The following is a 26,064-nucleotide window of genomic DNA, read 5'->3' on the forward strand; positions in this document are numbered from 1 at the left end:
GTCATGCCAAACAGGCAGTCAGGGTCGGCTTTAGGGCGGTGCGACCGGTGCCACCGCACCAGGTGCTGGCTTCCTGGGGGCGCCGCGTTTGAAAGTTTATTAAGCTTTTGAAGCACCTGTTGCAGCGTTTCTTTCCGCCTGCAAATACCAGGCCTCACATAAATGTCAAGAAAACTCGTGTGATTAATTATCTTCCTGAAGAGAGATCAGCGTTTTGTATAGTTGAGGTTTTGACTTAGGTGAAGTTAGTGCAGAGGGTGAATATGCCTGCTGCAAAGAACTTGTATCAAGTAGATTACAGAGTGCGTATGATGTAAACAGGTCAGCAGATTACTGCTTTCAAAAGAGACATCCTTTTGTTACTTGCAATTTATAACTTAAAGTCCTAAAATACAACAGTGAGCTATTAACTTTCATCCCAGAACTGCATACACACTGCAAAGTATACATTATTAGAACATTGATTAATGTTGCAAAAAGGGTTAATTTGGCTAGAAATCTATTCTTATTATTAAAGAAAACTCCCAACTATGCTGTTTCTTTTTCGACTCTGCGTTTGTGCTTCTCCACACCAAGCACTCTTAAACTATACTGCCTACCAGTATGGGTGACATGTGACTCCTACACTTTCAGTCCTTTGGCTTAAGTAACATTTCCTATACACTGATTTACACTTGTAAGATTGATTGTCTCTGTGTAATGTGTGTGTGATGCAAAGTGCTCGGACACCCTACACTAGTATGAGTGGCGCTATATAACTAATTCAATGCATCTGAGAGAGTGTGGTTATGGTGACTTGGTCACTGTTAAAGGGTGCTAGTCAGAGAATCCATGGTGGAGGTGGTCATTGGGGGGGGGAGGGGCGCCAACAGACATTGTCGCACATGGCGCCACCAGCACTAAAGCCGGCCCTGCAGGCAGTGGATTCATATTCATTATATGCACCACTTCTGCAGCGTGCTCCTCACTCATGTGCCGAGCTGGGGCAGGGAGTGTTTGTTGAGCTGGGAGCGAGCCGCAGAAGACTGTGAATCAGTGCTTCCACCCCGTCACGCATAGTCAGATGCTTGCATATGGAGAAGGCAGCTGTGTTTCTAGGGAAGGAGGGCTCTCACATGATGGGAACTGCTTCCTTTTGAGTCTATTTAGGTAGTACCGCTGCTTCAATGTGGTCTGTTTTTTCTGTGTTGGGCTGCAGCATAGAGGCTCATAAGGCATCAGCTAAGCAGAAGCACTTGGATCCTCCTCAGAAGATGTGGAAGTTCTACAGATCTCAAGGGGAGATCTAAACGAAATAATCAAGCAGGCGGTGGACTTGGCTCTTAATGAACCTTAGGCGAAAAAGGCCAGGACTGACTCAGATGATTGAATAGGAGTCTGGTCAGAAAAGAAGATTTGTTTCTGGGTCTCATCTTTAGCAGCTTTTGGCTCATATCAGGGAAGTCCTTTGCTTTGCATAACCTCCTCAGACGGAGGATGATTTTTATGTACAGTAAAGTTCTGCTCCACCCAGCTCTTTGCCTTTGCATGATGTTATTAAGACTTTGATAACTAAAGAATGGAAAGTCTGGATAAAGAGGCAATTTCATGTTTCCTTGTACAGAGATAGCCACTAAACTCGAGGATTTTGATCAAGATATTCTACAAGTTCCTAAAGTTAACACTATTTTGTCTGCTATGGCATAATCATCTTCTTTGGCGTTGGAGGATGCTACGCTTCCTGAGGTGGGTGACAGGAAGGTGGAGGGAGCACTGAAGAGAGTTTTCTCTGCATCCAACTGTTCCCTACATGCTAATACTTATGCAGCTTATGCGACACAGGTTCTCTTAAAGGACTTTCAGCCATTGTTTCATTGTTTTCAAAGCAAATATGACCGCCTTTCAATGTTGGCTAATATGGAACTTATTGCTCAGTCCCTATCTGATGTCTCCTTTGATTCCCTTTGGTCGGCAGCTTCGCATCAGGGGCAGCAATCCAAGGAGGTAGACTCCTGTGAATGAGATCTTAGAAATTGGATGCAGCCCAGAGATCTCCCGTTCAAAATTTGCTTTCCCAGCTTCTAAGTTATTCGGAGAGGAACTTAACACTATGGTGCAGAAGTCAGCGGAGGATAAAGGGATTGTCAGACCATTTAAGTTTCTACAGGGCAAAAAATGCGTTCAGAAGAAGGTCCTGCAGTACCAAAGAGACACTACGCAACCCTTTCCTAGCCAGGCCACTAGCCGAGGGGCCTCGTTTGGTGGTAAATTCTAGCTCCAGCTGTGACAATCGGAGGCCCAGCAGAAATGACTATATGATGGTAGAAAGACGCCTCAATGCTTTCTTTCATCAATGGTCACAGTTTGTACGAGATTGTTGGGTCCTTTAGTCATGATAGAAAGGTATCAAATCAAGTTCATAGAGGCTCCGCCAATAGCCCGCTTAATATGTACCCAATTACCACATGATCACTCAAAGAAGAATGTCATGCTTCAGAGGATAAACAATCTTTTGTGCAAAAGAGCAATACTGAAGGTTCTTGCAGCTCAGAGGGCCCTGGGATATTATTCAATGATTTATTTGGTATTGAAACTGAATGGTTCCTTTACCCCGGTCCTCGACCTAAAGGATCTGACCAAGTTCTTCAGAGTGGAGTCTTTTCTAATGGTATCAGTCCAATCCATTATTCCTCTGCTCTCCAAGAACATTTTCTAGCGGCACTGGACTTGAAAGATACACACTTCCATGGGCCCATACATGCCAGCAGTCAGAAGTACCTCAGGGTTGCTGTGCGCGAGAAGGGACCACTTACAGTTTCAAGTTCTACCATTTGGCCTTGCGACTTCCCCAAAGGTATTCACAAAGATATTGGCGCCTGTAGTACCTGCATTGCACTTATGTGATATTGCTGTGTTTCCATGTCTTTGTGACTGGCTTTTATGTGCTTCTTCTCTATTTTAAGAAGGGAATCACTTGTACAAGCTAAATATTCTATGTACTTTGCTACCATTATTTGTCCCAATGGGTGACAATATAGAATAAAACATAACTCACTTTAGCAAGTAGTTTGTAATGAAATACATTCTCTAAAAAGAAAAGAACAAAGAGGAGAAAGAGGCACACACGTGTGACTTTAAAGCAGACTTCATATATTCAATAGGAATGATTCTAAAGGGTATGAATCATAAAGTTCGACATTGGTATTTATCTTGTGAATCAAGTTTAAATAAAGTCAGAGATTAATGTCTATGAAGTCCACTCTGATTAATATCAGTCCACCACATAGGATGAATCAATTTGATTATGAAGATCCAGTAGTTACACTTGGAGTAAGTAGTACTTGGCGTCGACTTTTCGGTCTCTATTGTACAAAGTCCGCTAGACCATCCTCAGGGCAACCACATATATAGGAATTTTAACAAAGACCCCATATGACCTATGACTTTAATATGGTACTTAGATTCAAAACCGCAAGAGAGACACCACGCCTATTGATTTATTCAACCAGGCTCAATTCTGATGGTTTACTGCAAATAACCTTTAACTGTTTGTTTTGAGTAATGCATCCGGGTGAGTCGTCCTCTCTGGACGTTCAAAGGTCTTATGATTTATTTGGACCGTATGCTCCCTTTGCAAGTCTCCAACTCTGTTTGTGTCGTTTGGTGAAGTTTTCAATAGTCCAAGCATACTATTCAGTGTAGATAGATCCACCAGGTGACATCCAGGTTAGGTCTTCAATATCCATTTCGGCTACCTCAGTGGAGGCTGGTGGAGCTTCTCTCAGTGAGATAATCAGGGTAGCAACATGGACTTCCCCGCAAACTTTTGTCAATCATTATAAATTCGATTTGCCTCTCTCAGCAGAAAAATATTTTTGGGGCTCTGGTTTTGGGTTCTACAATGAATTAATTGTAACCTTAATACATTTTAGTGATCAGCGAGATGCAGCCGCTACAAATTCTTATAGTGTGTTTTACTTGTTATATCCTCAAGGAAGTAAGGACTGGGATGAGGAGTAATGGATACATTACTTACCAGTAATCGTCATTACCCTGAATCTTAGTCCTTCTCACCCCAGTGCATCTGTTTCAGCATGTTAAAACAGGACGTAGGCAGGGGAGGGGGAGGTATTAATTATCTGGGTTATTGGAAATAGAAAGGGGACAATGTTGTTTTTTTGCAAGTTTTTCAAAATGACCTGTGCGAGTAGGCAAGTCTCAAGGAAGTAAGAACTGGTTTGAGGAGGACAAAGATTCAGGGTAATGATCATTACCGGTAAGTAATGTATTCATCACCCTTCTTTTTGGTGTTTTCCACTTCAGACAGCGATTCTAAGGATTATAATTTGCTATTAACATTTTTCAAAAATGTCAGAATTACATGGACAGAAAATGCTTTGTGTTCATATGTAGGACTTTTTGGTTGTGTTTATACAGCGTTCAGGGGTCCTAATTGGTAATTGTTTCTAAAATGAGCGCCTTTTTTTGAAAAAATTATGCGAAATTACAAGTATCATGCAAAATGCATGAGAATCTGTGTTATAAAGTCACACAAGATACCAGCCGGAGACTTGCTGGAAGAGAAAATGTCCGTAGTTGGACATTTTCTTCACAAAACAGTCTCCCTCAGGTAAAAACTACAGAAAATTGTGCAGCTCACCAAACAGCAAAAGGCCTGCACAATTCACATATTGGCAGTTTCCAAAAACTTCCACGGATTTCACTGCACAATAAATATTTGGAAATGGTGACCTCAGCCCAGGCCCTTGGCACTGCCAGAGGCAGTCGGAGGGAGAGGTATGAGGGATTGTTAAGCTTCTGCTGTTGCAGAAGTCCTGCATTTCAACCCGAAGGTCTTTCAAGGGCAACTCAAAGTTTAGGATTCCCAGCAGGAGAAAGGAGCACTCTATCAGCAGCACGTTTTAGAAGAGCAGTTCCTCTTTAGCATTCTGCTGCAGGCTGCACATGCTCTCCGCCGTTTCAGGCCAGCCCTCCATGGCTAGAACTAGCAGCCAAATTCCTCCACCAACACAACCCCACAGCACCACCACTTCCACATTCACACTGGAAGCCAGCCCTGCCCCTCTCATTCACTTGCATGAGCTCAACTGACTCCTCAATGGGCCACAGCAATAGTGCACCATGGCAGATGTATTCAGAGCTGCTACAACAGGCCATGCCCGCCAGTCCTCATGTCACTGCATTAGCTTGGACCTTGAGGGCAAGTGAAACCTCGACCTGCACATGTGCAGAAGTACCCACTCCATCACCCCTCCCTACCTCCCTCTAAGCAAACATAGTCTTGGGTGATTTACTGTGAGCAACCTAACACCCTTAACCTTGGCCTGCTCAGATTGTCCCTTCTTCCACGTGAAGAAGGGACAATCACCACCAGCCGTCAGTGATTCCTAAAATCTTAACTTACCAGCAAGATACTCTCCCAGGACATCCAGCGGATGGGTAGTACAGCCCGACCCTGGATACGGTAGTAATCACCGCTGTACAAGTTCCTGCTCATTCCAAAGTCAGCTATTTTTATGGTGTAATTCTTGCCCACAAGGCAGTTGCGTGTGGCGAGATCCCGATGAACAAAGTTTAGGGATGAGAGGTACTTCATACCAGAAGCAATCTGGGCAACCATGAACTTCAGGTCAGCATGGCTGCAGGGACATAAAGTGAAGGAGATTGTGAGATAAATTGCAAGCTTCAATATTTCAATCAGAATAAACTCACAAATTAGTATTATTTGTTTTATTTGTATGTATTTACTTGGTGATTAGTAAAGTGCTGCCTGTTCCAGTCTGGTATTTTCAGGGTGCAGGAAACATGATGTTGTGCATAACTGTTGTTGTACAATAGGCAGTAAGTTGTGGTCCATGGGGGCAGATAGATAATAGTAGGAAGTGGGGGAAAAAATAGATGTAAAAGATAAGCAAGAGTGGGCTTACCAACAATGCAGAAAAATGTCACAGGGGTCTTGAAATTACAGTATATTTAGTCAAATGCCAGAGGAAGGGGAATGCCTTAAGCATCTGTCTGGGCAAAAGGTATTTTAATTTAACAGCTGTCCCATGCTTGCCATTTTCTGTATGGCCTTGATGTTCCTCAAGACTTTACTAGGTGAAGCTTGTGCTATGATGACCAAATCACTTTGGGAACAGAAATTACCTTTCTGACCAAAACATTTGTGTACCTATCCTCAAATGTAGGTTACGAATTCAAATATATTAGATTCTAATCTGTGATTGCCACAAACTGTCTTCTGACAGTAGCCCTTCTCCCATACAAAACAATCAAGTTTGTCAACTATTTTAGACTTCCCCTGGTTCAGTGTACATGTTCAGAATACCCTCGTGTCTATTGCTGCATAATTGTGTCGTATTGAAGTTCACATTTTTATGCCATTTAGTGATTTATTATATCAGCAGAGTTATAGAACTGTGGGCCAGATGTACGAAGGGTGTATGTGATCTCAAAAGGTCTTATAAACGGAATTGAGCCGTTGACAACCACAAAAACCGTTTGGTATCTAAGAAACCCATATTGTGATTTGGAAACACAGTACCGAATCTCAGTTTGGGTTTGTGACTACATACCAAATCGTTAATTAGAAAGGGCGTGTTTAAGGCTTTCCTTCTAAATAGCGATTCGCTGTGGGTTATTTTAATGTTTTACTGACTACGGTGGCACTTATGCAAACAGGAAAGGGTCCCCAAGGGTAAGCCTTCCCCTTTGTGAATGTTGACAGAAATTTTTTTTGAGAGCAGGCAGTGGTCAATTGGACCACTGTTCACTCTTAAAAAATGTTAGTTACAATTTTACATATTTTTAAAAAACGCATTCCTTTTTCCTTTTACCGAAAATGTGTTCCATTTAAAAACGAATTAGAAAATAAGTTATTTAGAAGCAATCAAAGTCATGGAGTCCTATGGCTCAGCAGCCCACCATCCCTCTGATGGCTAAGATTTATAGCGGGTCACAATTTGTGACCTAGCTTAATAATAACTAATATTTGGGTTTTTACGAACCAACCTATTAGTACATAGGTCAGTTTGCAAAAACAGAATGGATTTGGCAAAAGTCAGAGCGCAATTTGCGACGACTTTTGCTGAATCCATTCTTAGTACATCTGGACCTATGTTCTTAATCTTTATAATGAACTACATTTTATTTGATGATGCATTTGTAGATTCGAGAACATAAATAAACCTTAACTGAATTGAAACGCTGAATCCTATGAACTATTCTGGATGGCAGCATGGATGTGAAAGTTTTAATTGGAGAGCGTCAACAGTTTTACGAATCCCAAATACATATGAAACGGCCCAGGAACCCCAATAACATTAAACAGTAGCAGCAAAGGGTGAGAGTGCCTAGAAACCCGCCAGCACAAAGGAGTGGGGAGAAGTGGTATGAACATGAGTGCTAACATTTATCCACCACAATAAGGAGAGCATTTCAGAAGTATTGGTAGGCATGCGAGAAGGTATTTTACACTGCCCTTTGCAATAGTAGAGGGGTGTGCATCGAGAGTGTCTCGCATCAGTGACAGAGTAGTGGCTGTTGTGCCTGGGGATTTCCTGCAGCACTTACGTTGTCCTTAACATAGCTACCTTACGGTTGGCATGGCGAGTGTCAGTTCGCCTGGTGGGCCATGTCGAGTTAGGAACTGGTTCAGGTCCCCATTCTCCATGTATTCTGTGATCATGCAGAGCGGATCATCGTTAATGCAGACAGCTAACAGCCGGATGATGTTGGGGTCTTTCAGCCGAGACATGATCTTAATTTCTTTCAGGAAGTCATTTCTAAGAAAAGATGGAAACATTGATGCACTGGTTTTAGTAGGCATTAAACAATATGTAATTTCAATATCTTCTGAGGCAAAAGAGTCTCTCTTGCTTTAAAAACGTAAACGAGAGAACGAAGTTAAGTGAAGCGGTCATGACGTGGTTGTACTCAGTGAAAAACTGGACTCCGCATGCCAGAAAAAGAAATCACGTTCGTCTTTTGAACATATCCTTATATCACATACCAATTCTCCACGCACCAAAATCATAAAGTAGTGGTATCTTTGAATGAGTAAAATTCCTATTTATTATTGTAAGATGGCATGCTTAAAATCCTTGGTTTATGTAAGTGATAAAGTACCTCCTATCCTACGATATAAGGATATCACAAGTCAACAACAATTTCTGTGACTACATAGTAGAATGATGCTGAAGGTGCACCCCCACATACACACACCAGGGATGTGGATTTCATGTCCGGGACACATTGTTTGGGGTCAAGGGCAACACGTTTTCATATGTATTTTGTCCTTGGGATAAGTAGACCCAACCCTCCTACAGCCAGGGCCGGACTAGGAACCAAAACCGGCCCTGGCAAAGTGCTCAGCTATGCTGCAAAAACGGCCCTGTATCAAAAACGGCCCCCAGGGGCCCAAAACCAGCCCCCACCCGTGCGGCGCACCGGGGATTGCAAGGTGCCCACTACGGCCAGTCCGGCCCTGCCTACAGCACAAACCATTTGGCTGCCAGTTTACAGTACCACATTATGGCTCAGGGAACAGCTTTGTCTGCAATTAAGGAAATATTTGTATCCGTGTGTTAATGCTGTTCAAACTTGTATTTATGGTTCATTAATGCAAAGCCTTTAATATTCGGGTGAGCGCTCTAAGTAAATGTTGTAAGCTCGGACTGCCCTTCTGACAGTGGTTCCAGTATAAAAATGTGCACACATGTTTTCAAAGTTTAGCAATATGAGGCTATGCATAATGCTCCCAGAATGCTCCTTGATTAGATGCAAATATTTACAGAAGCTTGAAAGCAAGCATGATCATTCTTTGTTTTCAAAATAAAATGTTCACGAAAAAAACTCAAGTAGGAAAAAAACATTTTGCTACTATAACATTTTAGGTACCATTTATTTGCAGCGTCATTTAGCAAAATGTGGTGATGTATCTAGTATTTCCCCAAAAATATTCATAATGCAAAATCAGTATAATCAGTTTCAATAAGATTATGGGAAACATACAAATAAAAAAGCATTGGCAAAGCCAGTAGGTCTGTAGTTGGTGGTCAGCCTTTTGGTTTTTTCCATGCCTGCCTTGTTTTGGCATGGTTTTTGTAAAACATTATTGGTGTGGGAGCTGCCGGGCCCTCACCATTATAACAAACATTGGCAAAAGAAAAAAATATTTTTGTCCTCAAAAAGCACACATTGTCACAGTAGTTCCTGGCACTGAACAAAACTACTTTGTGTGCCGATATGCTCCTTGTGAAAAGAGCAGAATACTGTCACTCACAGTGAAGCCAGCCAATAGACAGAAGGAGAGACAGACGTTTAATAAACACAAAAGATCATGGTTAAAAATAGACATACTTAGAGGCCCAATTATCAAAGAAAGTCTCAAACGTGCACCCATGGTATACGTCCTTGCATTAAGTAAAGATTTATGGCTTTTGTGAATTCACAAGAATTTACAGAAGGAGGCCAAGAAATAGTACTCCTAGGAAATATTTGTGAACTGCATTTTAGCAAATATGAATATGTGGATTTGCTCATTTGAAAATCTGTTGAATGTTTGCAAGTTCACTTTCCCTACAGCCACTTTTTTCCCAGCCCTCAAAGAAGTTGTACCTCTATCATTGTCAGGAGTAAATTTCAAACCTTTCTCAGCATGGTAAAAAATTTGAGAAGAGTTGGCGAAAACCCTTAAAACATGCAAATTAGCAGATTTCACTGACTCAAAAGGGCATTTCAACCCTGCAACTATTGCTTACCACTACCCGCAGCCCCGGTATGTAGATCTGTGCAAAAGTGGCAAAATAAGGGAAATGCTATTATTCAAACCCTACTGTGGAATTCCACACCCCTAGATCGTGTTTCTATAGGAAATGCATTTTCGTGTTGCTAATAACTTTAGACCCGTTTGACGAATCTCCACGAACCTTTCCAAAAAAGAACTACTTTTTTACTAGTTTGCGCATGGAAAGTTTTAGTGTGATCCATCTACTGGGGCCGAGACAAAGTGGGAGTCCCAAGATGTGTTTTCTCCTTCATTATTCCATAGGAACTTTAGACACCTCCTGCACTTCTTTTTTAATTCCCCCAGTGTGGGCCAGGGAGGATGACGCTTTTAATTTATTTTTGGGAGGGGGGCACATGTGGCCTCTTTCCCCAGGCCGATTTTGGCCCTGGGGGCCCCATCCACTCGGGCTCAAAGTATTTTTTAATGGTACTGAGCACGTGGCCCCCCTCCCTGCTGGCCGTTTTAGGCCCTGGGGACTCCCCATTCCTCAGGGCCTGAATTATGTTTAAAGGGCAGGGGGCGTGTTCCCCCCTTCCCAGGCTGTATTTTGTCCCGTGACCCCATCCCCAGGCAGGGAAATTTGTGTGTTTTCAAAATCCCTGCCACGCGGGAGCAAAGACAAAGTCTGCTCCCAACCAGCGAAAGCTAATGAAAATGCTCCAGCTGGCTGGGAGCAAACTTTTTATCTTAGTGTGGGCAGGGACACAGATCAAAATATAGCTCCCACCCAGGGGGAGCAACATAAGTAGCTGCTCCCTGTGAGGTGGGTGGGAGCAGTGCAGGCTCCTGCAGCATGTTGGGAGCCAGCTGGGGCTGCGGGAACCTTGGAGGCCCCCCATAGCCTCCCAGTGTATGGTGGGTACTGTGGATGGGCACCAGGGCACCTGTCTTTACGTAATGCAGGCCTTGGAAGATGGGGCCCCGGGGCTGATAACAGCTCAAGACGAGGGCATCATGGCCCCCATCCCCTTTATTTTAAGTAGTGGCCCTTGGAGATGGTGTCCTCAGGGCCTAATAGGGCATGGGGAGTGGGGGCCACACAGCACCCCTCCCCTTTAATTAAAAAACAACAGCCCTGGTAAACTGGGCCCAAAGGGTCTAATAAGGCTCAGGGAGGGGGACACGCAGGTCCTCACTTTAAAAACAAAAAAAGGCCTGGGGGGGGGGGGGGGGTGACCCAGTGTCCAATGATGCCCCCTCCCCTTTAAAATATATATATGGCGCTGGGCTAGGGGAGGGGGTCCTCTTGGCCATATTAGGCTTAGGACGGGGGGGGGGGGGCATGTGAAATCATGGCATGCACATAAATTACTGTTTAAAAGCCCTCATTTGTTTTCAATGTTTGAAATAAAAATCACAAACATTTAACTTAATGTTCCAGTCAGATTGGGCGACCCCGTAAATGTGCTTTAATGCAAATACAGCCTCTAGAGGCAGAACAGGTCATTGTAAGCCATGAATCAGTCCAACTACGACATCATTTCAGTGCTCGAAGTCACAATCCATTTGGTTAGACCTTTACCGCAATTGTAAAACATGGGAAATTATGTACTCAGAAAACATACAATGTGAGCTGATAAAATATTACATTATATATATATATATATATAAAATACTTGTTTGAAAGAAGATAGTTATGAACAGTTACGAAGTTCACTAGAAACTATGTCAAAGTATTTCATGAGACAGCCTATAAATCTGTGCGAAGAAGCAGTAGAACAGAAATTAGATGCCTTCTTAATTGACCCTAATGCCAAATTCTCTGAATCTTCTACCATGTGTCTTCAATCTGAAGAATTAGAATATAGAATAATCTCACTTGTAAATAGGCCTTCTTTTTCATTGCCTCAAGGTTAAAATCTAAATAGACGTGTCTTTTCATGGCGTTAGTGTGTTATACATAAATTGAGTTTGTATATGTTGATAATCGAAGTAAATCATTCAAACAGTGAACACCTTTTTATGATTTCTTTGCAAAGTTTTTGCGTTGTAAAATATTCAAGTAGAAAGAGTAGCCATTCATTGTAATCGGTAGTCCTCTATTATTTTATTCATGTGTACCCTCACTTAATGTTATTGGACTCTGAATAAGAGTGGCATGCCATTTGGTGCGAAAATTAACGCACCTGATAAAATCTAACGCTGATGTCAGATGCAATAATTATCCTTGTTAAATGTGTTGCCCTCAAATGTGGCATAACATACGGATATATAGAAATACTATTCTAAAGTTGGCAATCACATAGTGAGGTCAATGTCATATGAGGTCAACATCACTCTTGCACCAGTGTCGCTCAAAGAGGAAGAAAAATGAAAAGAGAAGAGGTTTCCGGGCCTAACTAATAGATGGCAGCATAACATGGACGTCATTTAGGGGTTGCTGGGGGTCTGGCTTGTTCTTTGCAACCCCTGGCACTGTATTTTCGACCCTTGGCCTCAGAGGTGCCAACATCACTGCCAAGAACACAGGGAAGTTTGTCATAATGGACATCAGTTGGGGCTCTAGTCTCCTTGTGTTTTTTAGTATTATTCACTATTAGTGTAATAAAAAATGAAGTGCAGTTAGCTGCATTATGACCCTCCCCGGCAGCTGAGGCACGTAACAAATGATTTTTATGTATGTTGTGTGCATGCTTGCTGGGGAGAGTGTTTATATGAGATAGCGAGAGAGTGTGTGTATATGCGAATGTGTATGTATGTATAAGCATGTGTGTGTGTGTGTGTGTGTGTGTGTGTGTGTGTGAGTTGACGTAAAGGTCAAATGGCATGTGATGTCACTTCCGCTACCCCAGACCTTTTGGTGAATTGACGATCATGCAGCATAATGGACAACATGTGAATCTAGAAGAGCTTCAAACTCAAGACTATTGTTACTGGTCAGTAACTTGTTTTATTTTGTTCTTAGAAAGGTAGGAACTCTATACAAGAACACCGACATCAGCCATGTCACTCTGTTGGTGTCTCGCACACACATGACAATGCAGCATTGCGGTTGCCGCCCTCATTGAGATATCACGGTTGATAAGATTGAAAACCCAAAGACCCAATCTGAGTTGACAGACCTGGCGTTCTTGTTAGCATCTGCTCTCAGCATTTTCACGGCTACCAAGGCTGGCTGATTGCTGGAACTGACCTCCATCGTGAACTCCTTCCCCAGAAACTCCGCCATGCCTTCTACTTCACAAAGATGAACCTAGGAGAATAATGAGACAATATAATAAAACCTTAATGCAGCACGAAATTTGCATTCACTGTAGAATGTGCTGCAAACATGTATCTTTCACAACAAACAATCACACACATACAATACTGGTCCAGTATTTCACATGTTTATTTCCACATCTGTAGGGGAGTAGCATAAAAGTAGTGGCAATGAAGGCGATTTCAGGTGCGTCAAAACTGTTTGGATATATTGTAATGTAAAATTACAAATAACCAATATTTCCGATACAAAAGAATCTGATTTGTTAGAAACATGTTTAAAAATGACAAACTCACATTATCTTTGAGCGACAGTTAACCTAAAGACTCAAAACGCAATACACTGCAGACAGCATTTTCATAAAAGTCATGAAAAGAATAGTTCCACTGCGTAAGCAAGAAGCCACTAGGATTTAAGAAAATGTGACCAGGCAAATTAAACCGGAATGCTTAATTTTGTACCTGTTGCATCGCCCATCACCCTGATGTGTGGGTGAAATGCTTAAGGGGGGGGGGGGGGGGTAAGGGTTTCAGTGGGAGGAGTTTTTTTTTATTTTTTTTATAAGAAACCTTTATTACACATTAAAAAGGATACAAACAAGGGCCTACAACCACAAGGGCTGGCCGCGGGAGGAGTTTTTGATATATATTTATGCCAGGCCAGTGAAAATAAATGTGGCCCAATAACACATTAGTTAGAGCAGCAGCACCGATAAACGCACATTGACACGCTTTTTATTCCAGTGCAAATGTCAAATTCCCCATCATTACCACTGTACTGCCTAAATGGCATGAGAAAACACTTCTTGCGGTCTCACAGAATGCATGTTACAGTGATTTGAAAGAGAAAACAACTCTAATAGTCATGAGGAGTCTTTATTATTTTGTAGCATTGTATGGCTTTAAGTCCTTGTGTACTGGTACAGTTATATTCCATTGTTTACCACAAATACACATGGCGAAACAGCATGGCGTCAACAATGTATAAGTATGGGCCAACATGTTATTTAGTATAGTAATTAGTAACACTTTCCACAATAAAAGAGGTTTTGGTTTCCCTAATAAATTTTGCGCAGTTCGACGAAGCTGCAGACATTAAAAAAAAATGTATTCCCCGTCATTGAAAGTTTGATACTTGTTTGTTAAGTGGGAGCCAAGCAAAGGATGAGCGGTCCCAAAACATTGATTTCCCATGTTTATTCCCAGCATGCATTGCCAAGAAGGTTACAGTAGTGAATGTCAGTTACTCATTATCTCATAGCGTTCCCTCGTTTATATGAGCTCATAAATGGACTTGGGAGTGACTTTAAGAAGATCTGTCTCAGAGTCCTCCGCAGAGCTAGATCTGTGAGAACAGTCTGACTGTCTCTGTTTGTGGTTGCTCCATGTAGACTTGGGACTGGATTCAGCTTGCCTCAGTTCTGCGACCACCCTGAGGACGCTGTGTCTCTCCTCTCTAGCCTCCGCTGGGGATGGTGTTCTGGTTTTATCCGGGTCTGCTTATTTCTTCTGAGATGTTGATCCTGGAGAGCCCCCCCCCCCCACCCAAACCACCGCTCAGGACAAGGTAAAGCCAGGTACAAGCCTCTTGTGGAGTTTGAAAGAAATGGGTCCCAGCTGGTATAACAACTCTTAGTCTGGCTGAAAACAACATTGCATATGAGAACTGCAATTGCTGTAGGCGCTTCTTCACCATCAGAAAAGTTGCCCGCTGTCTCTGCACTTCCTTTGTGAAATATGGGAACACCATGACTTTGTTAGTACCAATTTGAAAATTATTGTTCTGGCGAGCTTGTGATAGAATGTGGTCCCGATATTCGAAGTGGAGCAGACGAGCCACAATCAGTCACGGTGGGGCTCCCGGTTTGGGCGGTCTGGCTGGGACTCTTGTGTGCCCTTTCCAGTGCGTAGAATGGGGATAGGCCAGTTCTCTAGGAACGTTACTATATTGTTTCCCTCCTCCCATTCCGGGACCCCAATGATGCGCAGGTTATTCATGCGGGATCAACCTTCCCTGTCTTCTGCTCTCAATTCTAAGGTCCGAACTCTTCCTTCCATTTCTGATAGAGATTTGCGCTGCTCAGCCACCTCCGAGGGAATATCAGACATTGTGCGCTCCGTGTTCGTATTCTTTCTGCCAGCTGACGGTGGTCTTCCTTGAGTAGGCTTTTGTTTCTAGTGCTTTGCGGGATGCTGTTATCACCTGCATGATATCTGCTAGTGTTGGGCGAGGCTGGGCAGTTCCTTCACTGCCTCTCCAGCATCTTCCTCCTCATTCGTCTGTTCTGGCCCCCTGCCTGGGTCAGTGGCACTCTGTGCTCGTTTCCTAGGCACCTTCCCCATTTCCAGTGGGGGAGTTGCCTGACTCTGTATCTGTGGGTGTCCAATGGGTGTATTCAGCACGTCTCGTAGTTGCTCTTTTTGTTAATCCTCACTTCGTACCAGTGGCGGCTGGTGACATTTGTAAGTGGTGGGGCATAAACGTTGGGCATTACTTTTTTATAGCACGCAAAGTGAACAAGTTCAGTGGACAAACCTGGGGTCCAGGGTGAGATTGGCAAATGGTGCATTTTAAAGCAAATGAATGTAGCGATAAAGCAAGGCTTATTAAGCAGTGGGAAAGTATAGTCTTGCAATATTAAAACTGACCCATATCTTCCTGCATTAATATGTTCAACAGTTACTGTAATGTGTAAATTATACAGCATAAGAACTTTAGCCTTTAAAATGTATGCTTGCCTTGTGTCTTGCACTGCATTCAGCATTAACGTACGAAAAATATGCTCTAACCAGACTTTGAGAAGCACCCGCAGATGCTGGCTGTAACCAGTCATATAGAAATATGTGCAGACAGGTCTTTAAGTAAGATGAAAAAAGTGGGGGCTCTCAATAAAAATAAAGGAACTTGTTAAATACATTTCTGTGATTTCCATAGTGTGCCACCTGATTGGTATTTTGTTTCTCTCTGAGATGTAATTTTATCCAGATAAATGACACAACAACTGACATACACCTAAAGCCTGTCAATATGATTGGCTTTGTCACTGGGAGTTAGCTGTTTGATATAAATGAATAACAACAATGATTTCTTATAAATAATTAATATTGGAAATGTTTAAATTCTGAAATAGTGAGTCTGTGAATTAAATAGCATTCAGGCCTGTGGAAGGAGTTTTGGCCTTAGTTATGTGTTCTTTATGTTAGATATGTATCTTCTTTTTCTCTGCATATCTTGCCCATCTGCACATCTTCAACCCCCTCTCTTTCCTCTTCAGCACCCTCTTTTCACTCTTCCGCCGAATGCACTCCTCGCAGCTGTCACTTCACCGCCCCAACATACACTGCAGTCCCTCAAACTTAAGCACTTTAATTTCTCTTACTTTTGCCATCTGTGTACCCTCTTCACACACATATCCACAGGATTTCAGTTGGAAGTGTAATACATAAACATTTTTCTGTGTGCTCTGCAGAGAGGCCGACCCACTGACAGGCACTTTGTTTGGCTTCAGCCTTAGTGCCTGCACGCTCAAACAAAGCCCCTCATAAACACCTGACATTACTCAAGCCTCAAAGTATGCACAGAAAAAAATACAGATAAACAACAACATTATAAAATAGCTAATTCTTACGGAATGCAAGTTTAAGTAAAGCATTTGAAATAAGAGAGATACTAAATCGCTGAAATGCATTTCCTTGACGTTTTTAACATTCATTCTTTGAAAGTCAATCCATGTTTTTGGCATCAGGGTTAACTTAGGGGCATGAAGATAGGGTCAGTTTGAATGTTTAACATCTGTGAACTGGCCACTGTAAGCACATGTTCCACAGTAAGCACATATCTCTCGCTTTGGGCTTGACTCAGATATTTGGATCCATTTTGCGGTGGAACAAATGCTGCAGCTCCACTTCTAAAGGAGCAAGAGATGTGCAGGGAGGGTGTGGGGTGTCAAAGTGGGTGAGGTTAGCGTGATGAGGTGTCTCTGCACAATGTACAATACACAACATTAGCTTGCAAACACTTACATTACAGAGAACAAGGCACCGGATCAGAAGTGCTTGCATCCGCTTTCACCTATAACTAAAGGGTGGGATCTTCGCTTTTGAATGACGGAAGTCTGATATCATGCAGGGATAAAGTCTCTGATGCCCAGAACTGTGACGCTGATTGCGTCACTGGCCTACAGAGTGCATACAACCCTAGGCCACAATGGCAATAAAGGGCTTTAAAACAGAAATTCCTGCGTCATGCATCACAGTAAAGTTGGTTTACTGCCTGGCTTCCGTCTCCTGCTTCAGAGCGAGGAGGGGCAGGCAGACAGCCCAGCCCAGTCTTAAATAAATTGATTTATGTAATGTGCTTTTATGTAAATGTGTAGGAATATCAGAGGGGCGCAGTCCCTGAGCCCTAATGGAGAAACCGCCCCTGCTTCCTACTCTTCGTGACCCAGCTTTACCCGATCTCTGAAGAGGGTTTGCACTCTCGCTCTAGGTGGTTGTCCGTAGTGGCACAGGTCCCTCCTGTGCCCGCTCCCTAGGCCTTTACTCTATGAATGCCCGATGGTGCGTGCTCATATAGCACTGAGCCGCCTGGTTCTTGGCAATTGCTGTGTCCCGGGTGTATTGCTGAAGGAGTGAGCTCCAACCAGATCTTTATGCCTTCTTCCTCTGTCAGACAGAAACTTTTTCAAGTTTCCTTCTCCAGGGGTTTCTTTTTTCTCCCCTATCTGGTAACAGGCAGTCTATGGACCCACTTCCTCATTCACGGGGGCAGACCGATGAAGCTCCCCCTCTTATGCAGCCGCCCGCCGAACCGCCCTCCTCTTTAGTGATAGGGAGTCACACTTCCACGTCTATTTGTTCACCCCCGCTTAGTACTCAAGGCCGAGGTCCCGGGTTCTTCGCCACCCTGCAGCTCAGCGGTGCCTCCCGTCATGCTGCTTTTAAGGGCTAACGTCTGCGCCCACTCTCATAGGTTGCCTCAGCCTCAAGTCTGCGTGGCACTCACCTCCAGGGATTTTTGGGTGACAGCAGCGCTCAGCTCTCCCAGCCGTCTCCGCCTTCCTTAGGCAGCAGCGCTCCATTGTCGAGACTGCCCACCGGGCCACCACCTATGACGCTTCCAGCCTCAGGATACCCACCTCTGTTGTTTTTGCCCGCTCCACTCCTTATGGATGTCGATCGTCTTGGCACCACAGCACTGGGCAGGAGTCCCTCTTCGCTGGCGTTCCTGGCATTGCCCGTGTATTCATGCTATTGCTGGCCTGTTTGGCAGCAGCCTCTCCCCAGCGAAGTTGTGGCCTAATGCCTCCTCTTTTCTCTGGGCCTCCTGATGGGTCATCTTCACCGCACTGTTATCTTACTCCCCAGTGTTCTGCTCCCCTTAACTCTAGTCAGTGGCGGCCTGCTGTGACCGCTGCAATGCTACCCAGTGGAGGCAGGGGGGGGGCTCTCTCTGCCGTTACCGCTTTAATCCTGTGATGTCTCCCGCAGGCCCCGGGGGATCTCCTGGCATTGACTTCACCCCTGTGACTCGCCGATCACTGCTTCTCGCACCCCGAGTGTCTTTGCCTGGCTCTTTGATCTTGGGGGGGGGTGTCCGCTCACTCATCCGAGATCCGCAGCTCCCTTCATCTTTCGTCCGCCATCTTGGGAGGCTGTCAGGGCCTTTTCTCAGCCTCTGCTCTGGTGCTTCCTCGGGTCCAACCAGGGTATTCAGTGCCTGCTCCAGGGAGAGCTGGTGTCTCTCAGCCCCTTCATTTGTGTCGTTGGTGCTCTTGGGGTCAGGATGACTTACGATGGGGGATTGCCGGGCAGGAGCATCGTTCCTGTGTTTATTCTCATAGGAAACTTTGCTCACTACTACAGGAAAAATGGCTGCATATTTACATTGTTATACCACCATGGTGTAGCTTTTTATTCTGTCCACCGTAGTTGTGCTTTTAGTAACTATCATCTGCTTCTGTCTATTGATCATCACAGCACATACATTTATACAAAAATCATGCTGGTTAAAAAAAATATTGAGAACACCCCTGTGTGTATTTCTTGTATGTCTCTCTGGGAGTACTAGAGCATGAGTGTCTGAGCAAAAGGGTTTTAGATCTGTTGCCACGTTTTCTGTGTGACCATGGTTTTTATGTTCAGTGGTTGACAGAAACCATTTGCTGCCCGACTAGGTTTAGGGGGGCTTATGGTGGCACTGTGAGGTAGATGGTTTATAGAACAACATATACTGAGTGGGTGCATAGAATCAGTCTGGCACCATCCCAAAGTTAATGCTGTCCACAAATGCACAGTTCCTACCGTGAGGTGGAAACTACACAATATGGTGCTGACATTGTTGGGTAGGTTTTTATTTTATGGATCGCCTGAATAGTTAAATCATGCCTTCTCAGGCATCCCTACATACCGTCAAACCAGAGACATCCATGGTGGTAGGGAACATCCTCCTCAACTGAGTAGGTAACACATATGTATTGGCTCTAGGTAGTTCAAGCATGAAAGTATCTATTATTGCCACTGTATTACCCTCTCTGTAATTCATTGCCTATCATGTCTGGAGATGAAAATCCCGGGCACTAAACACCACAGAGAACAGCAGACATGTGGTTACTCAGAAACTATTACAACATGGTCTTCCAGCAAGGGGAGGAAATGTTACCTTTGTGGTAGAGGCACGCAAAGCATTTAGGACAGAGATGTTCTATTCTTGGGTTACATTCCTGTCTGCAGACAATGTCACACAGTTATTCCACACCTACACAGAGGATGAAATACCAAAAGAATACACACCATGCGATGAAATAGAGATACCTCTCATTTACCAAGAGCACATGAATGAGTTTAAAGGAGCCTTCCCACACACAACAGCAAATATTAGACTTTGTCCACTCAGCAATGAGGGAGCGACATGGCCGGTCTTAGCTGGATGCACACTGCATCCTAATGTTGATAATTTACCAACAGCAGAGGTGCGAACACTACATAAAGACTTGGGGCCTAATTACAAATCTGGTGGTCCGAGGACTGCCAGACTTGTGGTGGCCCGGCGGTGGCAGTCCAGCCACTGCCGCATCGGCGGTCCGACCGCCCTATTATGAGTTGGGTGGTCGGACTGTAATTGGACAGCTGGCTCCGCTATTCCCTGGCAGTCGCTCAGCGGTCAGGGCCATTGTAAGATGCAAGTGGTGCTGCTGCAGCACCGCCATCTATATAATAAGTTTCAGGACTGCCAGGGTTTTCATGGAGGTCTCTCCTCCATGAAAAAAACTGTTGATGCTGAAAGAATAGGGGCCCTACAGGGCCTCCTGTGCCCCTCCTGCCTGGGAGTGCATGCAGGTGGGCACAACATGTGCCCCACCCCATGTGCATGCGCCCCAGTTCCTGCATGGCATAGACTTGACGGTCCACGCCGTGAAGGAACCTGTGTGGTGTTCCCATTGCGGTGCCTTTTTAAAAGGCACCGCTGCCTTAAAAGAGGCACTGCAGCGGGAACCACTAGCCGCCCGCCAGACCACAAAATTACTTGTAATCTGGTGGGAAGGTGGCTGTGACTCTTGGCGGCGCAGGGGCGCAGCGGTGGCAGGTCACCCACACCTGCACTAACAAAAGTCATACACAGTTTGTTATGCGGATATTGACACTTAACCCTGCGCAGGCTGCTCAAGCTGCACAACTGCATTTAGCTACCCTGGGCTTTAGCCCACAAACGCTAAATGCAGTTTTGGGAAAAATTTCCATCAGGCAGAAGGAGATTCCGTTCTGGATTGCCCACAAACAAGTCAACTTAAAGCAGTTTTTCCCCCCATACAGGCCCGCAGGAAAAACACAGAGTACTAACAATTTGCTGGGGATGGCTCCCCTGGTGGAAGGCTGCACAACTTGGGGTACAGTCTTTGCTGCAGTATATAACAGAACACATGGTACCCCTTCTCTGGCTGTTTTTGCCTGCGGTGCTGAAACAGCTCCAGAATGAGTACGGGGCAGCTCCTGCCCTGGACTTGGGGATGAAACTGATGGGCAATTTTGCCACAGTGTCTGCCATTCTATTAAGAAACATAAAGGAGGATGCAGCAGCCTAAGGGATTTGACTCTTGCACAGCACGAGTGCGAATTTCCTAGAATTATCGAAGAATCTTATGATACACTACGTTACTGTTCTGGTATCGTGTATGGACCTCAGCCGATCTTGAACCCTATAGTGAAGGTGTCAGAGATTTGTTGACCCATTCCGGTGTAATCAAAATCCCTTGGTTCCATATTATCAAACCCCTCTTACACAGTTTGAGCCTACATGATTATTGGCTTTTTCTGGAACAATTGTGTCAGCTATCTAGAGAAAAGATCAAAGATTTGTATTGGGAAGCTGCAGCTATGGATATAGTGACGAATAGCACAGGTAGTCTCGCTTAATCTTTATTGATTTTAAACCATTTATGAGCTTTGAGACATTTATTGACAAAATCGAACCCTCTCCTGCACACAAACTATATCTGCAGTTTAGATATTGTATCCTTCTGGTCAAATCTTTTATTTTTAACTGGTCCGTATGGAAGGAGGGGGACCAAAACATTGGAACACATATTGTTCTTTTGTCCCCAGTACAGTAGGTCGCGAGCAAAGTGGATTGTTCCACTAGTGTAAGAATCTTGGTACCTAGAAACACCATACTTCTCTTAGGGCCTAACTGTGCTGGTAATTAAAATTCTATGTCTTCGGGGTGGGCAAATTTCTTATGGCAACCTGGATAAGGCACTCCAAGTGCCTATTGGATGTATAAGTCACTTCCTGAGCCCAATACAGTTGAATGTTTTGTAAATTGTATATGAGTTAAATACGCGTACTGTTTTATCATGTTTTAATAATTGTATCCATTCTATGACAGCAGCTGGACTGTCCTTTTTAGCTATTTCGTACTCTGTGAATTGTCAATTTTTTTTACTTTGTTGATCTGTGTGATCGAAATAAAGTATTTTGACTGACTGATACGGTAGGTAGAGATCATTTGGGAATCAGATCTGGTAAACCACAACTAAAGAGTAATTCTGAAAAGGATGACTCTAAGCAAGCACCCGACTCTTCAATGAAGAAGCAATGGGAAACCAAAACATAATAAAGACAAGACAAAATCACGGGTTGGGCCTCCTCAACAGGAAGCCACTGAAAAGAGATATAATCTCTGAAACTGTAATAATATTAGACTGCCTGACAGGTATCAAGATACTGATACACGTTCGTCTAGTTCCTTTCAGGAATTATTCTATAATGTTTGGAGAGAGGTAGATAGTTAGAGGGCAGTTCAGAGGAGCACATGAAACCGAAGAAGGACTCACACCGCACATCTGACTACATAAAAAAACAGGTAGATAAATAGAAACCTTCCAAGCTTCAATTCAAAAAGAAGATAGCCGGACTGAAGGTCAGGCATGCCCCAGATAATGAGGACTATGCTTCATAGCAAGGAATGGGCAGTGACAATGCTAGACAGCAAGGCAGAAGTCACACTAGGATTGTCTGGTGGAAATAGAGCTGAGTGAGTATATCATGGTGGAAACACCTGATACCAGGGTGAGTGTCCCCCATCATTTATACTAAATAAAACTACGGTTGGATGGGGACATGCCGAGGTTTATTAATGTTCTCTTTTGGGAGGATTGATACAAGGTTAAAATATTCTTTTGGCTGAAAAGGATTTACCACTGGGTTTCGTAATGGATTGCCCAAACAGGGAAACTGTAATTCTACCTGCTTTCTCTGACCTCGTTCCAGAATCAGTGAAACAATCATACGCCAAGGAGTGGGTGCTAGTGATAGCTCCTGCGTTACACCGCAACCTTGTGGGATAGGAAGACGGTTCTACATATCGTGAAATACCATTGAGGACAACCCCACAACCACAAAGATAATACCTAATAACACATAATATTGGGATTTGCTCACAAGGTCTACAAATTCAATTTAAAAAATCAAAATTGCCCATCTCAATGTCTTTTTTCTGGGATTTGAACTGTCAAGTGAAGGTAAAAGCTTTGCAACACACTTCCTGGAGAAATGTGTGCTTCTTCAACCACCGACAGCATGGCTGACGATTTCATTACTACAGCAGCGCTATTGGTGACCTGGTCTCTACAAACAGACCAAGTACTCTGTACTTAAATGCAGCAACAGCAAGGATCCTAGGCTGAGTTTGCATTTGGATCCTTCACCTACATGAGATTCAGAGGGCCTTAAATAACAGGTCAAGAAAATATCTGGATGGTCGGACTCCCTGTGAGATCCTGTGTGTGGTTAAGATGTGGGTCCCAGACCTCGACAAACCCAGCACAGTGGTGGCAGAAACACCATGTGATATCAATGAACGTTTGCCTGTTTTACAGGAACTGAACAATTTCCGGGACGAACAAAGTAATGTCCAAGTAAAACATGCCACCACTGGAGAAGTGAAGGTAGTGCCGGCAAGACCTTACTGGGTCCTGAACGTTGGGCATCTGGTCAGGGAGGAAATTGTGGACAAAAAAGAGTTTGGGACATCCTACAGACCGCCTGCACCTTTCCTGGCTGTTGAAGGAACCAGAACTGGTCTTCTTCCGCCCCTTGCCGGTCGCAAAGACAAACAATTTGTATCCATTGATCTGATCAAACCTCACTATGTGGCTGATTCCCAACAGTAAGCCACATGTGCTCCTGGCTAGCTACCTGCCTTCTCATGCTACTGTTCAGTACGTTCAGATGAAAGCTTTGCTAACTCAAGATACAGCCTCTCTTGCAAAAGAGAAATCAACAAACAACAACAAAGTTTATCTTCTACCTGTTGCACCTACAAAAACTGTACAGTCAACTAGTATAGAAACACAAATTTCGATTCAGAAGCCTGGCAAGAAAAGTCTACATAAACGTACAACAGATCGAGTAATCTCCCAGTTCTACAAATCCTGCAGAGCTACCAAAAATAGATTGGATGGCCTTGGGCTATGTTGATGACTTCTCATCGGATTCAACTGATCCACTGCCTCCACCACCACCTTTCTCTTTCGGGCTGAAAGTGTGTTTTCTATCTTTAGCTGAAAATGACATATTTTGTTTTTCCTTGGTTACATTTTTGGATTACATTTGAGATACTTTTCTTGGTTCTCTGGATTTTTGGTAACTGTCTTTATCCTGCTTTTAAATGGACATTATCTTCTGGAACACTCTGCAGTACAACTGGTGAAATTGATACTCAAACCACATGCAACATAACATTGTGAACAGCGAGAGACCTTTCCCTTGTGTACATTACAGTGGTTCCAGTTCCCAAGGGGATTGTATGGGATAGGGCATTATATTATATATATGGCCCCACTGAACTGCTACTAATTACATATTTGTTCAACATATATTTTAAATTATGTAATTACCCCATGTGCTGTTTCAGATGATTGGGACAGTAATACAGTGTATAATTGCTAAAAGATCTAGAGCATTCAACTGTATTTTCCTTTGATGAATTGTATGATGGTACATCTACTTATGAGGACATGTTCTGTTTTCAATATTATGGTCATCATTTCCTGCATAAATCTGCGTGCTGTTTATAATGACACTCAATGGGAACATTTCCCTATACCACCACGGTATTCATACAAAATATCGAACATTTAATTAGGACCTACAGAAATATCAAGTTGTAAATCATCAGCAAGAATATCCTTGACAAGAATATAAAATTTAAGGTAAGTAATATCGATGTTAGAAATATAGGAAGTGTTAATATCGATTACAAACATATCTAAGTTGTTAATATCAATGTTAAAAATATTGTTGTTAATAATTTCGATTTTTAATTTTTTTAAATGTATTTTACTATATATTAAAATGTTATATGTTATAATTGTTTGTATACATATTGGTAATACAGTTTGTGGATTTTTAGTATTTTTTAAATTCAATGTAATAGCTTTTTGGTAATTTGTTGTACCATTGTGGGTTGTGGGGTTGAAAGGGGTACAGGGTGGGAAGTAAATTAATTATAATTAATTAATTTCTAATAAATATTAAGTCAGTCAGTCAGTCAGTCAAAAAAGTCTTTATTCGATTCACATCATAAAAGACATTCTACACATATAAAATTTCGACTACAGTACAATTCATATACAATACAAAACAGACTCTAAAACCTTTAAAATATTACATAAAATAATACATTAAAAATAATCACTGCAAGTTAAAAAAAATCCAATAAAGTGCAAATAGGGACGCGCCTTTTAGCCCAGGGACCAAAGAGAATACTAGTTTATGACAGCTAACAACGCAGATCACGATTTAAGTTTCCTAGCCCTAAGGATCCATGCCCAACTGATAAATTTTGCAACACCAATTACTATAGGTTTTGAGGTATCTGTTTTCAAGATTCTACTAGCAACCTGTGCAGAACGGGTACTCATTAATCTGCAGGCAGGTCGAAGCCAGATACGTCTAGGGAGGTGGTAAATTGGGCAACAAAAAAGGAAGTGATCCATAGTTTCCGTCATGTCTGGACAAAAGGGGCATTTGTCACTACCAAGAGGACTCCAACTTTTGGTGAGTCCTCGCAGTGGTAGGGCACCCACTCTGAACTGGTGATACAGTTTGCGATCGAGAAACTTCAGGATAGTATCCCAGTAGTTTTCGTAGACAGGCTCGTCCTTAAAAACTAGGAAAGTAACAGTCATCGTGGGACCTATAGAGGAAGCACATCTCCTGTTCTTAATATAGCTCCAGTACGCATCCTTAAGGACCTTTTTTGCCGGGAAAACTTCAGTATCGGGGTTAGCCCATAGGTTACGCATCCCGAGATCAGACAACAGAGTTTTGATGCTAGACAACCAGGGAATCCTATGCGACCCCTCTAACCCTTTGATCTCCAAGAGGGCTTTTGCATAGTTAGTTAGTTCTGGTGTCGTCCACAGACGGCGCCAAAATGCCAGGGGTCTATACCCTGCCCGGTCCTCTATAGGCTGAATTCCCAGATCATATAGTAGGGGGATACGCGGGGTGGATTGGGGAAGCCCGATAGCTGACCGGAGGAATTTATTCTGGGCGGTCATCAGCTTAGA

The 26,064-nt window shown here is 43.3% G+C and overlaps 1 protein-coding gene across 1 annotated transcript in view; it reads right to left on the minus strand.

Moving 5' to 3' along the window:
- The window catches only part of DDR2 (discoidin domain receptor tyrosine kinase 2), a 686,650-nt gene that overhangs the window by 138,048 nt on the left and 522,538 nt on the right, over nucleotides 1-26,064 (minus strand). The window contains exons 13-15 of the mRNA XM_085654795.1: nucleotides 12,853-12,983; nucleotides 7,593-7,784; nucleotides 5,405-5,639 (exon numbers count right to left, since the gene is read on the minus strand). Of these exons, the coding sequence (XP_085510921.1) occupies nucleotides 5,405-5,639; nucleotides 7,593-7,784; nucleotides 12,853-12,983 (558 nt within the window). The remainder of the gene's footprint in view (nucleotides 1-5,404; nucleotides 5,640-7,592; nucleotides 7,785-12,852; nucleotides 12,984-26,064) is intronic.

The sequence above is a fragment of the Triturus cristatus genome, chromosome 4_1, assembly GCF_964204655.1.
Source record: "Triturus cristatus chromosome 4_1, aTriCri1.1, whole genome shotgun sequence".
NCBI lineage: Eukaryota > Metazoa > Chordata > Amphibia > Caudata > Salamandridae > Triturus > Triturus cristatus.